At 41.7% G+C, this 15,834-nt stretch overlaps 2 protein-coding genes across 2 annotated transcripts; both read right to left on the reverse strand.

The window, feature by feature from the left end:
* Positions 1 to 299: 299 nt before the first annotated feature.
* Positions 300 to 3,852, reverse strand: LOC141912336 (uncharacterized). Its single transcript, XM_074803587.1, has 5 exons — positions 3,641 to 3,852; positions 3,010 to 3,080; positions 2,786 to 2,855; positions 2,130 to 2,357; positions 300 to 1,285 (listed from the first exon to the last, which is right to left on the reverse strand). Exons 1-5 carry the CDS (start codon positions 3,809 to 3,811, stop codon positions 1,073 to 1,075), a joined length of 753 nt encoding a protein of 250 aa, XP_074659688.1. The 5' UTR covers positions 3,812 to 3,852; the 3' UTR covers positions 300 to 1,072.
* Positions 3,853 to 4,179: 327 nt separating this feature from the next.
* On the reverse strand, positions 4,180 to 15,827 carry LOC141912326 (serine/threonine-protein kinase OSR1-like). The gene is made up of 15 exons (XM_074803576.1): positions 15,753 to 15,827; positions 12,490 to 12,602; positions 12,039 to 12,147; positions 11,379 to 11,582; positions 10,665 to 10,774; positions 10,165 to 10,269; positions 9,522 to 9,655; positions 9,172 to 9,289; positions 8,375 to 8,497; positions 8,246 to 8,287; positions 8,104 to 8,157; positions 7,517 to 7,604; positions 7,343 to 7,411; positions 7,158 to 7,219; positions 4,180 to 6,343 (listed from the first exon to the last, which is right to left on the reverse strand). The coding sequence occupies exons 1-15, from the start codon at positions 15,823 to 15,825 to the stop codon at positions 6,275 to 6,277; spliced, it is 1,473 nt and encodes a 490-aa protein (XP_074659677.1). The 5' UTR covers positions 15,826 to 15,827; the 3' UTR covers positions 4,180 to 6,274.
* Positions 15,828 to 15,834: the final 7 nt, after the last annotated feature.

Genomic DNA, 15,834 nt, shown 5'->3' on the forward strand with positions numbered 1-15,834 from the left:
ATTACTGTAGGCATTTACCTCTCCCTCCCCTAATGGGTATGTAATAAATGAATGATCCCCTTCAAGATTTCTTGGGCAGCCAGGGAATAGACCAATAGACTGAAGGGTCTGTAGCCAAGGCCTCTGGTGTTCAGTAGGAGGCTATGTAACCCAGGAGAGTGAAGACATTGGTGAAAAGCAGACGGCGTAAAGTGTCCTGGCTGCAAATTTATAAAAGTCGGTCAGCGTTTTTATTCCATTTCAGTAAAACCATTGATAGAAACTGAAACAGATTCGAATATTTATTTTTTATTTACAAAAAAAAACAAAACAACACACACGAACTTTCCATCGATAATGAATGAAGAAGCAGCAGACGCGATGTTTGATGAGACAACGTTGAAACGGAACGAGAGAGAAATTATTAACTAGAAATGAAATAAATGCCGTTTAAAAATAGCACCTCATATAAACGTGTCAACAGACTCAGTCAGGGGGGGGTTAGTCAAAGTCCACGGGGCCCCGCTGGGGAAACCAGACACTGTCTAGTGGCTGGTGCCCCCTAGTGACTCCCTGGTATTGACGCGGTCTCTACACATCAGTTAATTCTGGATAAAAAATTTCAATAAAGGAAATTATATCTTATTCCGAGGAAGTCGTTTATCTCGGTAAAACATAAATTGAATGGTTTTGTAGGCGAAATTCTTATCGTTTACGCAAAACTTGATTTCTCGCTGGGTAGAGAATAAACGCAGGTCCTGAATGTATCGATTTAGGTGTAGTTTACCGTACTACATCAAACTAAACTAGCGATCATTCATTTATTACGTACGCATAAAATTAGACGTTATCAACCCCCCCTCCCCCCTCTGTACGCAAAATCGGCCATTTTTCATGTACATTAAGCATAACAGTACGCAATTGCACTGACGCGTACGTAATAAATTAATGACCCCATAGACAAAAATTTATCAAATTACCTATTTCTCAAATTTGAAGGAAATTCAGGCATTTTGCTCAAATTAACAGAGTTTCTGTTAAGAAATCGAGTTGTAGGGACTCTGATAGGTGTAAAACTGGTAGGTGCTGCCCCCTAGTGACTGTCCGGTATAGCCGATGTAGAGTATATGGAAGAAGACGCCGGCGAACGCATCCATTGTAAATAATCTTTCATTTCGACGTCGTAGCGTTTTTTCTCCGAGTCGTACAAATCTTGATAGATCTTACGATCCTGCGGCGGAAGGTGTTGCCATTTTTCGGCGAGAACTCGACTCAAATCGTGAGCAGTCGACTCCGTTTTATGCTCCTGAAACGAACAAATAAAATCGAGAATAGGTTTAACCCTTTCAGTGCTGGCTAATTAATACCCTATAGTGCTGGAGATAATTCGAAAATTTTGAAAAATTCCACCCTACTGTGTTGAATAACGGGAATACCACTAGTGCGTCTACACCGCGGTGCGGTGTATCGTTAGTTACTAATATTTCACTATGTTCGACAGGTGCTGCCATCTTTCAAGAGAGATAATTAGTAATTACTAATTACATCAATACACGGCAGTGCGGTGTACTAGCAAAATCCATCACTGATTCGTACACCGCACTGCGGTGTAGACGCACCGAAAGGGTTAAGCGATTGATATGTTGTTTCTCCCTCTACTGAGCTTAAAAGTTGACCCGACCGCCCGCCTATGTACCCTGTACAATCATGATCAAGCTTATCATAACAGAACCGGCAGTTGTAGAAATAAACTGCTTATGAATTTTATTGCGGTTTACAAAATGAGGTAACCATTTTTTCGTCATAACCCCTTTTCAAAACGACACACAATGGACAGCAACAAAAAAAGAAAATACATAGATTTTGCATTATCAAGTTATTTACCTGACCAGTGACCAAGCATTCACTGATTAAATTATAATATATCTTCAATGAGGGCTGTTTCTTATCAAGAGGCTCCTTGTGTCACTTGTCGCCAGCAAGAACAACAAGACTCCAACAATTTAAATTCCCTAACTTTCAAGAAGAGTCGGAGTTCCCTGATTTTCCCAACGGGTAAAATGAATCTGGAATTTCAGATTTGCCCAGATCGCAAAATTTATACATTTCATTTTTTCAATAGAAACTAGGTGGTGCTGGGCTCCACTGACCTTGAAATACGCTTCCTTCAATGCCTTCGTGTTGTGCTCAGAGAACAGCACGAACGGATGAACCGGTTTCTTCGGAGCGTCACGTTCGCACTTCTCGATTTTGATCCGCTTCACGAGACTGGCCGCCGTAGACGTCGTCGCCGGGGGAGACGACGTATTGTTGCCGATAGACGTCGTCGCGACGACCGACGGGTCGGGTCTCGGTAACACCACCGGGGGCGACACTTCCTGAAAAATGAATATCAAAATGATTAGTGTCACTGTCTAGTGAAAGATGGCGCTTCTTTCGTAAATGAATTACAATTTCTTTTGAGCTTTCATATCGATCCTCACTTGCCAGGGTTTGATTGCCTCATGCCAACTCAAACACGGCCCAAGACTTCTTGGGTGGACTGGTTCCCACTCAGTGGCGACCAGTCTATAATATCTAGCCAATCGAATGCGTTATTGTCAGAACGAATCTGGCGGTGAAAAAAACATCCGATAGGCTTAATTACATAGACTGGTGGCCGCTGAGCGGGAACCTATCCGCTCATGAAATCATACGCGGTGTAATAGACCACTGAAAGGTCTGCGGTCAGGGTTTGTGAGCTTCTTGCGGGAGGCATTAAACCCTGGCAAGCGAGGATGGTTAAATAGATGACCGTTCAACGTACCTCCCACATAACCGGAACTTGTGCGTCTCTGAAATCATCTCCGTAATCATCTAAACAATTCATTAACAACCTATGATAAAATATTGAGAGACCAGAAAATTACGTCTGAACAGATTAGCAAATAAAATACAGTTTTCAAGAGGTGCAACTCAGGTTATGATGGGCTGACAATGACAGTCGAGATTTGGAGAGAGGGTTGTGTCGGGCCGAATCGGTTTATTTACCTTCTTTCTTTCTTGTAGAGTTTACATAATACTTTAGAGTAATACAGACGGTTGATTAGTTTTTCATTTGCCTGAAAAACAACGCAATCAACTGACAATCGCTGAAGACTGTAAACATAGCAGCATATATTAGAGGCAGGCGCGTTGGAAGCAATTTTTGATTGCCGCGGCCAATTGTCAGATTTTTCCATAGGTTCTAATATTTACTTCAATTTCATCAAAAATATAGTATAGAAAGATGAAAGACGTCATTCAGTAAATTATTGCCATGGTTTTCGCCGCTGCAGTCACTACAGTTCCAACGCCAATGAGAGGGTGGAGGAGTGAAAGTGCAGGGACCGTGTGAGTTACAATTGATACAGTGAGTGGAACCATCTTGATCAATGTGAGTGTGGATGGATGATATGAATCCAGTCATTGACACAAGTGAGCTGTCTATTCCAGATGGTGACAACCATTGCCAGGACTGGTTTAACAAACAAATGGGATGAGCTCGTGACTGGAAAACTTGATTACTGGAGTCTCGATGATGGATTGGATTATATTACTGGAGGATCGAGTGGATGAGGAAGATTTTTGCGGACGAAAAAGGAGGCCAAAAATAATGAAAATCGAAATGTGGCCCCTGTACCTGCTGAGTTTGTTCACATTTTCGCCTCAATGTAAAGTATTTTTTCTGGTAACTGCTCTGTTTCGAGATGTTGTCCAGTATTTGTTCTAAATACGCCGATTTGCTTCTGACTTCTTTGATTTTCTCGTCAGTATTGTCGACGTCTTCGTCGGGAACTGAAGCGGCCGCCATCTTTGTTATCCTTGTTGACGCATTTCGACCGTCAGGTGCTGCCGCTATGCTCGTCGTTAGCGGATTTTTCGTGAACTAACACGAATCGACTCTGTCACGTTTACAGTGTAGATTGCCAGAGGTGGTTGATTTTAGTTCACGAAATATCCGCTAACGATGAGATTAGCGGCAGCACCTGACGGTTAGACGATCAGGTGTCCCCAATAGGAAAAGTTAAAGTAGTTAACTAGGTTTAGGGGTAGGGTTTTCCACACCATAGGTTCTAATGTCCCAAATTCTACGTCCACCAGTGGCCTTCAGATCCAGGTCCATATCAAGCCACAAAAACAGGGTCAAAGAACTCTTAACTCAAGTATTTCAATCAACTCATCATTTATTTTTTTCACATTTCACATCACAAACGTACTAATTTTTCTTATTAGCGTTAATGAATTAATCAATAAAAACTTTAAATAATCGATAATGTATTTGTCTATAATTACGTAGCACTTTATAATGTGTATGATATAATATTGAAGCACCCGACCGAAGGTTAGTCAGTCAATAACTGCGGTTGAAAAATCGTTTCCAAAAGACGATAAATATATTTTTAGATTTTCCAGATCAACTTATTCAAGAAGATATTAAGTACTAAATCCACGAATTAGCCAGCCAGTAGAGCCCATTTGAACATGTCACAGTGCCAGTGGTCCTCAATCTCATCTGGTTGGGGAAACTAGGACAAGGTGCACAGTCGAGGCTAAGATTTTAAACAAACTTAGGAATGGAAATCGAAATAGTCAATTCGAAGACTTAAGATCAGTCTAAGCTCATTTTGGTTCTACAACCGATCTAAAAACTTAGGACCAATCTAAACTTGTTTTAGCAATAACCAATCTATCAACTTGCAACCAGTCTAAGCTCATTTTGGTTCTATAACCAATCTAACAACTTAAGACCAGTCTAAACTCATTTTGGTTCTATAGCTAATCTAACAACTTAAGACCAGCCTAAGCTCATTTTGGTTCTATAACCAATCTAACAACTTAAAACCAGTCTAAGCTCATTTTGGTTCTATAACCAATCTAACAACTTAAGACCAGTCTAAACTCATTTTGGTTCTATAGCTAATCTAACAACTTAAGACCAGCCTAAGCTCATTTTGGTTCTATAACCAATCTAACAACTTAAGACCAGTCTAAGCTCATTTGGGTTCTATAACCAACCTAACAACTTAAGACCAGTCTAAGATGATTTGGTCTTATAGCCAATCTAACAACTTAAGACCAGTCTAAGATGATTTGGTTCTATAAACGATCTAACAATTTAAGATCAGTTCAAGCACAATTTTGGTTCCATTTCCAATCTAACATATCGAGCCATGATTGTCCAACCGCGCCTTACAGCCTATCGTCCAACTAGGCGATAAATACCACAGTAACAACAAGCCTAAAAGCTGACAGATTCCAACATGTCCTCGCTCTACGACACCGTGTCGGGAATTATGCTATTCTGTTTATTGATTTATTCATTTAAATAGAATAAGATTTATCCGTATAATTTATAGCAGCTCAGGCGTTATAGTGTAGAGAAAGACATAAATTAACACAAATTAAACTACCTTCAACCCATAGTAGTTCGTTCTAAATCTCATTGGTCGATGAATTCAATCAACTGTCGTTTACTAACCAATCATATACCTTTTTTCACATAAATTAAAATAACAATTTGCTAATAACTCCAGTTGAAATTATTTTCAATTCACTCAAAAATGAAAACAGTTCCTAATAGGGACCATTTATTTATTATGTATTTTATCAATTAGTTTTCAGCGAGTTTGAGCCTTTCGTCCCATCACTGTATCTGTAGTTTACAGTTTCAGAAATTCCTCATAAAATAAACATATCATTTGACCCCCTCTCCGATTGTAGACTTATACGCATCAGACATGACCCCCTCCCCCAACGAGCATACGTAATAAATGAATGGTCCCGTAGCATGAAAATTTCAGAACACGGAGACAAGAAGAGATTTGATTATCCATGTTCAAGTGTCGCAAGCGGAAGTTTTTCAAAAAGGTTCTACCGCCTTAACAATTCATAATTCAGTCCAGACCGTGTTTTAGTGGAGAACAGTATAGTTCGTTATGAATCCAAGTTTTTCTTGCCACAAGCGGAAGTTTTCAAAGAAGTTTCGCCATCATAAGAATCCGTAGTCCAGTCCAGAATGCGCGTTTTAGCAGAGAAAAGTAACGAAACATCGAAATCTTTCATTTCAGATCCGCGTTTTTCGACGTATGAGAAAATTTTTCGAAAAATTTCTTTTGTCGTAAGAATCCGTAATCTAGTCCGGAATCCGTGTTTTAGCAGAGAACAGTTAGACACGCGAAACAACTGTTCATTCGGCGCGTGAATGCGTTACAAGCGCGCAGAAGTTGATTCGTACAGTTTTTCATTGTTGGACTTCGTCGTTGCGTAACCGTGGCTACGACAACTGCGCGAAACCGATGAGTAGATTTTCGTCGGAGGGTTCGTTCGGCCCGAAGCCTGAACGCTGAAAACGCAGAGTAGAACTAAATTAAAACAGCCAAAAGACGGTTCCTAAAGATCAGTCATTCCTGGACATAAGGAGGTTTCGCATGTTTTTAAAGAAAATTTTGAAATTTTGAGGAAGCGTCTGCATCACTTTCATATCCCAATTACAGTAGACTCCTAAATCGGTACTGTTTATCTCAGTAAACCAATAGTGGATTTCATCTCGGCGGTTTCGTGAGTAAATTATCACCCCTACGACTACCTAAACTTCGTTTCTAATACAGTAACCAACTAATTGGGTAAACGCAAATCCCAGTTCCAACTGTACCGATTTAGGTGTAGTCTATTGTACAACTAACAAACTTAATAAAAATATCTTATTCACTATTCCTCAATATTGAAGGAGTTTTTTAAAGAAGTTTCAGGCATTAAGCATAAATCAAAGGAGTTTCAAGCACATTTGAAAACATTTTCTGTTTAGAAGTTTTTAACCCTTTCAGTGCTGACTAATTAATACCCTATAGTGCTGGAGATAATTTGAAAATTCTAAAAAATTCCACCCTAGTGTGTTGAATAACGGGAATACCACTATAGTGCGTCTACACCGCGGCGCAGTGTATCGTTAGTTACTAATATTTTACTATGACACATGCTGCCATTTTTCAAGAGGGATAATTACTAATTACATCAATACACCACAGTGCGGTGTACTAGCAAAATCTATCACTGATTTATACACCGCACTGCGGTGTAGACGCACTGAAAGGGTTAAGGAATCGAGGGTTTGTAGGGGACCCTGTTAGGACACATGAAATAGAATGGGTGATATTTACCAACGCAAATTTCATATTTCGCAACGACGGGTTCTCGATCACTTTCCGTAGATTCGCTCCGACTTTGAAAAAAAGAAATATCGACGAAATTAGAGGCAGATCCGATCGCGGTACCCCCTCCCTGCCCGAGGATCGTATATTATTGTAAAAATATCGCCCACACAGTGCCCCCTAGTGATACTTACCGACAACCATATCGGTGCCGTTCACTAAACCCGCATCGACTAATTCTAATGATATACTCTCCGGCGTATCTAGAAATGAGATCGAAATCGTATTTTTATTGAATTGATACGATGAATTTGACGCGGTCGTTCACCTCGGGCGCGATAAGATACGATAAGATACGACAAGCTTACCGACTCCGGGAGTAAAATCAAATTTGATATCGTTTAATTCTCGTTTTTCGTTACGTAATCTGAGCACGAAGTGAAGAGTTTCCGGTTCCTGCAAAAACAATTACATCGGTGTCACCATCTGGTGGCAGTATAGAACACTACAGTGTCACCATCTGGTGGCAGTATAGAACACTACAGTGTCACCATCTGGTGGTAGTATAGAACACTACAGTGTCACCATCTGGTGGCAGTGTAGAACACTACAGTGTCACCATCTGGTGGCAGTATAGAACACTACAGAGTCACCATCTGGTGGCAGTATAGAACACTACAGTGTCACCATCTGCTGGCAGTATAGAACACTACAGTGTCACCATCTGCTGGCAGTGTAGAACACTACAGTGTCACCATCCGGTGGCTGTATAGAACACTACAGTGTCACCATCTGCTGGCTGTATAGATCACTACAAAGTTGTTACAAAGCCGCAGAGTGGACCACATAGTGTCGCCACCTAGTGCCAGTATGTAGCACTAGGCTTGTTGCCATCTGGTGGCAAGGCGGGATATTTCAGCGTCGCCATCTGGTAGCAGGTTAGAACAATAAATACCTTATTAGTTGATTGAGGAGAAGCAGGAGCGGGTTCGGCGTTAGTTTCAGTTTTCTACAATAAATAGAGAGAAAACGGTTACCGTTTTTTAACCCTCCACTTTTACGTTGTGTGAAATCACAAATTGGGAGGTCAGACGTACTTTTTGAGCAACATTCTCCGCAGGTTCTTTCACCCTCGGCGACTGGAAATACAAAAAAACAAACTTTCGAGTGAAAAAGTTTTTTTCTCTGGCGTTTTCAGCGTTGGAGCGATGTATATCATAACATACCCGTTCTCCAGATACAGCAGCTTTTCCCTCCTCGGAGTTCTCATCCAACTCATCATCCGACCACTCCCACTCTCCGTCGACTGTTTTGTGTAAACGTCCACTCGAACCAGGAACGCGTTTCACCTGAAATACGTTTACAATCAGTGCTGCCCTCTAGTGGACTAATATGAGTGCCGTTCTCTTGAGGGTCACTGTAACTGTCACACACTTGTGTACATACAAATGCTGCCCCCTTGTGGGCTGATATCAAAGCTCTAGATTACACCACAAGTGCTGCCCCCTTGTGGGCCCATATTAAAGTCCCTAGATTACGCCACAAGTGCTTCCCCCTTGTGAGCCGATATCAAAGTTCCTAGATTACACCACAAGTGCTGCCCCCTTGTGGGCCGATATCAAAGTCCCTAGATTACACCACAAGTGCTTCCCCCTTGTGAGCCGATATCAAAGTTCCTAGATTACACCACAAGTGCTGCCCCCTTGTGAGCCGATATCAAAGTTCCTAGATTACACCACAAGTGCTGCCCCCTTGTGAGCCGATATCAAAGTTCCTAGATTACACCACAAGTGCTGCCCCCTTGTGAGCCGATATCAAAGTCCCTACATTACACCACAAGTGCTGCTCCCTAATAAAAGTGCTGCCCTCTATTGGACTACTATGAGCATTGCCCAATTGTGGTATTATAATACAATAACCAAGTGAACTGCCATGTACTGCCCCCTATGTGGTTTACTGTCAGTGCTATGTTATACCCACTAGTGTGCTGCCCCCTTGTGATGGATGGTGTAAGTAACAGTACCTTCTGCGGTTTGACGACAGGCGCGAGGTCCTCGATCAACACTTTACGAAGGTAAGCTTTATCTTTCGGTTTCTTCTGGAAAAACTCATGTTTCTTCCGCAAAAAATTGGCCGTCGGTCTTAGCAAAAAAAAAAAATAATATTCATAACCACTCGATCAGGTACGTGCATAGACCCCCGTAAAATAATTCAAAATACTATCATGATACATCAATCCATAACGATAAGGTATGGACAAATCAACATGTCATTCATGCAAACATGTTATTTGCCCAGTTAACGTCTTTTGGAACAGGGACGCATTGTTTAAGGGCTAACCAACAATTGCTGTAAGCTCCCTACTCCTCTTACCGTTTATCGGGATCTCTTTTCAGACATTCCGAGATCATTTTTCTAAACAATTTGCTGTACTGTTTGAAACAGTCTTTATCTTCAGCTCCGGAGTCTAGGGTCGGAGGCTCGTTCTGTAGAGTTAACATCAACACCTACAGTGAAAATACATATTGAATCAAACTTCCTGATTGAGGATCCACCAGATGCGCTAGTTGTATCTGAAATGTTACTGTGGCAAATGAGGATCCACCAGGTGCGCTAGTTGTATTCGAATATTACTGTAACTGTTGAGGATTCCTTTTCTGGCAATTGAGGATCCACAAGGTGTGCCAGTTGTATCTGAAATGTTACTGTGGCAATTGAGGATCCACCAGGTGCGCTAGTTGTATCTGAAATGTTACTGTGGCAGTTGAGGATCCACAAGGTGTGCCAGTTGTATCTGAAATGTTACTGTGGCAATTGAGGATCCACCAGGTGCGCTAGTTGTATCTGAAATGTTACTGTGGCAGTTGAGGATCCACCAGGTGTGCTAGTAGTATCTGAATGTAACTGGGGCAGGCAAGGAGGGAATTCACTGCAAATCATTGACTAAATTGTTGACTTGTTATATCAGATTGTTCGTCACGCACACCACCTGGTGGCGAGGCCCGTTATTACTCACCTTCATTGGAGGGTATTTATGGTAGGGGGCAGCACCGGTTGCCAGTTCGATCGCCGTGATTCCGAGACTCCAGATATCAGCGCTGAATTTGTAACCAGTCGATAACTGGAAAAAACATATCAAATATCAAAAATATCCAGGACCTCACGTCTACAGTTCTTATACAGATTTGACTTGCGGATGAAAACATCGGAAATGAATTAAGCTTTCAGTCAAATTCAATCTGGGCCTGGTTGCATAGTCATTGTTAAGTCCAAAAGTGGTCTTAAATCTTAACACTGGTCTCAAGTTGTAAGATTGGTTATAAAACTATGGAGGTAGACTTAAATTTACCAGTAAGCCATGACTATGGAATATTTTTATGGACACTTCTCTTGAAATTCAAACGTCTTCACATCGAGCTAACCCCTCCAACTTTAAGACTAGTCTTAAGATCGAAAACCACTTTGTGAGTTAGATCATAAAATCACGCGTCGTAAGGAATTCGATTTTCGTTTTACCTGTTCCATAACCTCCGGAGCCATCCAACACGGAGTACCAACGAACGTGTGTCGCACGGTGTCCCGCGATAAATCTTTACCCGTCGCGATCCACGCGCTTACTCCGAAATCTGTAATCAAAATCGTCGGAGTTTACACCAAGAAATACATTTTAACTCCAATGAGAGAGGGTTCATTTTTGATTCGCAAAAGCAATTCCCCAATTATTTCATCTCTAGCCCAGAGAGTTAAGATTCGATATGCCATCATAATCGGAGCCGGAACCATCAAATGTTGGAGGATGATCAGGTAACCGGCTTGGCAACTTTTTATTGGTTGGAGCAATTTTTGAGATTCCAGATATCACCGGAGTCCCACAGATGATTCCTCCAGTGAAGCGTTGGAGTGGATCAACAAGATATCTGTGTAGAGTCAGTCTTGGAGTGAGTTTACTAGATATTACTGTATGACTCCAGCGAGTCTTGGAGTGAGTGTACTAGATATTACTGTATGACTCCAGTCAGTCTTAATAGAGAGTGATTATACTGAATATCACCGTGTGACTCCAGCGAGTCTTGGAGTGAGTGTACTAGATAGCAATGTGTGACGCCAGTGAGTCTTAAGAGAGAGTGATTATACTAAATATCACCGTGTGACTCCAGCGAGTCTTGGAGTGAGTGTACTAGATAGCAATGTGTGACGCCAGTGAGTCTTGGAGAAGGAATTCTTTCTTACCCGCGATTCGAACGGTTCCGTCGTCTCCCATGAGAATATTTCCGGCTTTGATGTCGCGGTGAATTTGACCGTTGGCGTGAAAATATTCGAGCCCCTTGAGAACCTCGAGCAGAACGGTAGAAATGGTCGTCTCGTCGAGCACGCCCGTACGAGAACAATTCGGCTCCGTGCGCATTTTATATTTGATTATATCCAACAGTGAACCTGAAAAAGAAAATGAAAATAATTCTAAACCGTCCGATCTAAGCACTTGCCCGGGACAAGTATATTCTCATCAGGGCAAGTAGGTTATCATTGTCCGCCGGGCTAGTGCAATTTTATGTCACAAAGCTTTTTTTCCCACTCGATATAACGGACGATAGTGCCACCCATCGGACTGCCTGTATAGGGCAAGTAGTTTTTGGAGAGGGTAAGCAACATTTCAGATATGCTTGCCCACCGGGCAAGTGGCTTTCATTCCTTAGATCGGACCCTGGTTTATGAGGGCAGAGTTACATAGATGTCACCCTACATTACCCAGGCATATCAATCTTTCAACTCAAACTCGATTGAAGTTTACCCCAGAATTCACTAAGTTGACACCAGTCTAGAACACTTCGAGCCCGGTTTGTCCCCCCCCCTGAGAATGGAAGGAACGGAATACGGATTTCGACACAGTACCTCCGCTGCACAGCTGCATGACGAGCCATAATTCATCTTTAACAACGAACGACGTGAAATAACTGACGACATTCTCGTGTTTACACTGGTGCATCGCTTGGATCTCTTTCTGTAAGCCAGAAAAAAAAAAAACAACTAAAACGTGATTCCGACATGCGTCTTAATTCTGCTCAGGTTCCACAGAAATATTTCAGCATAAAAGGATCCCTACAGATCAGTTATTCCTGAATAATATCAGTTTTAAAGGAGAAAATTTCAAATTTTGAGGAGGCGTCTGCATCACTTTCATATCTCAATTACAGCAGACGCCTCCTGAATCGGTACTGTTTATCTCAGTAAACCAGTAATTCATTGGTCAGCAAATTTTTATCCTACACACTTCCTAAACTCAATTTCTAATTCGGTAACCGCCTAATTGGGTTCCTAGCACTTGGGTTTATCGGGCGCTTACCACTAACTCTTCGATAGTCGTGTTACATTTTTCGAGATTGATTCGTTTGATTGCGCAATACTCCTGACGAGGAATACAGTAGGCCTTCTGTACAATAGCTGTAGCACCGGCACCTAAAATACAACAAAACATAAACATCCTCATTACAACTTCTCCTGACCTCATAACAACCTACTGTGACCTCCTTACAACCTCTCCTGACCTCATTACAACCTACTATGACCTCCTTACAACCTCTCCTGACCTCATTACCTACTGTGACCTCCTTACAACCTCTCCTGACCTCATAACAACCTCTCCTGACCTACTATGACCTCCTTACAACCTCTCCTGACCTCATTACCTACTGTGACCTCCTTACAACCTCTCCTGACCTCATAACAACCTACTGTGACCTCCTTACAACCTCTCCTGACCTCATTACCTACTGTGACCTCCTTACAACCTCTCCTGACCTCATTGCAACCTTCTATGACCTCATTACAACCTCTCCTGACCTCATTGCAACCTCTCCTGACCTCATTGCAACCTTTCCTGACCTCATTGCAACCTACTAAGACCTCCTGACCTCGTAACAACCTTCTATGACCTCATTACAACCTCTCCTGACCTCATTGCAACCTCTCCTGACCTCATTGCAACCTCTCCTGACCTCATTACAACCTCTCCTGACCTCATTGCAACCTACTAAGACCTCCTGACCACACTATAACCTCCTTACAACGTCCTGACCTCATTATTACCCCCATAACCTCCTTACAATCTCTTAATCCCACACCTCCCATAACCCCAGTTATTTGTTTCTGAACTCATAACCTCCATTTCTAACCCCCTTCCCTCACCTCCTTACATCTTCGCCTGCATCTCAAGACCTGATATCACCACCTGACCTTTCACCTCACCTGAACTTCTCTATAAGACCTCCCAAGACCTCTCTGCGCCTCCCTATCTTCAACCTCCTCTGACCTGTCATCCCCTCGTTTACTTACTAGACCGAATTTACAAACCTCACGTCGCCTGCTTTTAACCTCGACCGTTCTATCATCCCGCCCTCCTCAGTCCCTTAACCTCATAACCTCGCAACCTCCCATAACAACCCTCCTGACCTCCCTTCTATTTTGTCAACCTCACAATCATATGTATGACACATACTCAGAGGTAAATCACTCCAAAACACATCTTCTAAAGCGTATTCATCCGCATTGTTCGGCCACGGCGCGTTATTCGGCTCGTCGGGTTTTCTACGCCCGAGGAAATAGTCCGCGAAAGCTTTTATCATGAAAAACGGAGAATTGAGCGTACGACCGACCGAGCGCTAATAGTCAGTCATTTATATATCAATAATAAACACAAGGGTTTCATAGTTACAGTAATAACTAAGGGAACCGTAAACAGATATAATTAGATACTCGTCAGGAATTTGTTTATCAACAGGTTCCTCGCGTCTCACAGCTTCAGTTCGCGCTACGCAAATAATTGTCTGATATCCAAAAACTCTACCGACGGGACTAACTCCTCGCTGGTGCCATCTTGTGGCAAAAAAATTCCAAAAATTTTCTTTTTTATTTTGACAGCAGAAACCCGATTTTTTTTTTATCAAAACGTATCCTTGCGTCACTGGTCGCCAGGAAGAACATTCAAGTTCCCCGATTTTCAACAAAAAGAGTAAAAATTCCCTGATAATTTTGGGAAAAATACATCTGTAAATCCCTGAACTGCTTAGAACCCTGTAACCAAACCATTACCCTTACTGACACTAGCGCCATCTAGCGGATTAGGTGACCACGCCCAACAAGTCTTGTGTTCAAGATCTCACCCAGATCCTGTTTGCTCTATTGGGAAAGTACTGTTTACAATCTAAATTTTATTGTCTGTAACCATTTTTTCATTAGGCAAAATTTTTTTTAAAGTTGGTTACCATTCTTTTTCTAAAAAAAAAAAAAAATCGAGTAGGGTGGGAGGTATTTATTTTTATCTCTTAATTAAATGTTGTGAATGATGTATGATGAATAAATAAAGCAACATTTCCACCAGAATAACTTTATCCGCGCAGGCTACCAAGCATTACAAACTTTCCGCCCTGCTACCGAGGTATTATAATGAACCCACAACCGATAAATTTGTGTCAGTTTGTCATACAGTGAACAACTTTTTGTTCACTGAAATTTACTGCTTAACTGCCCTACATTTGACATGAAACAGCTCGCTACAATTATTTCCAATTGGCTCAATTAGACGATAAAGTGGTTTTTTCTATTAGAAAAAAAAATGAGGGATTTAGTAGAGTCGGGCGAGACGCTAGACAACTCATTTTTTTATTTAGCTAATTTCATTTTGCTAGATTTTTTTTAAGTATGCAAATATTGACATTAATACGACCGGTGAAACTGTGCAATCTCAATGAACCATCATTTTTATAGGCCTAACCATTTATTTTATGTTAATTGAATGATTGGCTTTTAATTATCAGAGTATCAGAAAAAAATAGACTCCACCATGCTGGGAGCGACTGCAGTTAGGAGTTTGCTAATTCCGTACACTTTCACCTTACCAAACGGTAAACCATTACCCTAATAATCTTAGCACTAGCAGGATAGGACTGGCTACCTCAGCAGAAACAGATATAGGAAAATTGGGAGAAAATGGCATTTCTCGGATAAAGCATCAACGTTAATTTTTGGGTCCGCTTTTTGGGTTTTAGCGTTGTTCCGCCATTGGTTATAGGTATATTTCTTAAGTCAAAGAATTACATCAGAAAGGTTGCAATTTCCGAGAGGATCAGTATAAGCCAAAGGGGTCAAATTTAGAGGTTTTAACGATCTCTATCATGTTGATGAAAAAGACAACCTCAATGGGAAGGCAGGGGTCCAGACCCTGAGACCAACCCCTAAATCTGCCCTGCCTAGATTCGCCCCAGCTCCTGGCTGTCCGCAGTCCGAGATGAGTGGGTGTGTGTGGATTATAATGTACAACATCCAAAAATTATCATTCGAAAATCAACTTCCAAAATGAATATAAGTGTTTAAGAAATGTAATTGAAATCGCGACACATTTTCATCGCACCAGGAGTAAAACGAGAACAGGTCCAGCTGTCGAAATGAACTCCAGAACTCTCGAACGCTTTACGCACAGACTAACCACTCTCTCGTAAACTACCGTCATTTACACGCGATCACGTGACTGTCAACGGTTAATTCGATCGTTTTTTCGAAATTCGAAATTAACGGTTTCAGATGCGGCGATTGAACTGAGAATTTACTCACCGAGAACATCCTTCAACTCGTAATCATCTTTTTTAATCGACCACGGCACTTCCTGGTGATGATCGGCGGCCATTTTGACGGG

The sequence above is a fragment of the Tubulanus polymorphus genome, chromosome 10 (genome assembly GCF_964204645.1).
Source record: "Tubulanus polymorphus chromosome 10, tnTubPoly1.2, whole genome shotgun sequence".
In the NCBI taxonomy this organism is placed as follows: domain Eukaryota; kingdom Metazoa; phylum Nemertea; class Palaeonemertea; order Tubulaniformes; family Tubulanidae; genus Tubulanus; species Tubulanus polymorphus.

Excerpts from the sequence above, each read along its gene's own strand:
- LOC141912336 (XM_074803587.1), bottom strand. The coding sequence starts at position 3,811 with ATGGCGGCCGCTTCAGTTCCCGACGAAGACGTCGACAATACTGACGAG. Across the intron at positions 3,081-3,640 it reads AATGTGAACAAACTCAGCAG|GCAAATGAAAAACTAATCAA; the intron begins GTACAGGGGCCA and ends GTTGTTTTTCAG. Across the intron at positions 1,286-2,129 it reads TGAAGGAAGCGTATTTCAAG|GAGCATAAAACGGAGTCGAC; the intron begins GTCAGTGGAGCC and ends TGTTCGTTTCAG.
- LOC141912326 (XM_074803576.1), bottom strand. The coding sequence starts at position 15,825 with ATGGCCGCCGATCATCACCAGGAAGTGCCGTGGTCGATTAAAAAAGAT. Across the intron at positions 12,148-12,489 it reads CGACTATCGAAGAGTTAGTG|AAAGAGATCCAAGCGATGCA; the intron begins GTAAGCGCCCGA and ends TCTGGCTTACAG. Across the intron at positions 9,290-9,521 it reads AAAAGAGATCCCGATAAACG|ACCGACGGCCAATTTTTTGC; the intron begins GTAAGAGGAGTA and ends TTTTTTGCTAAG.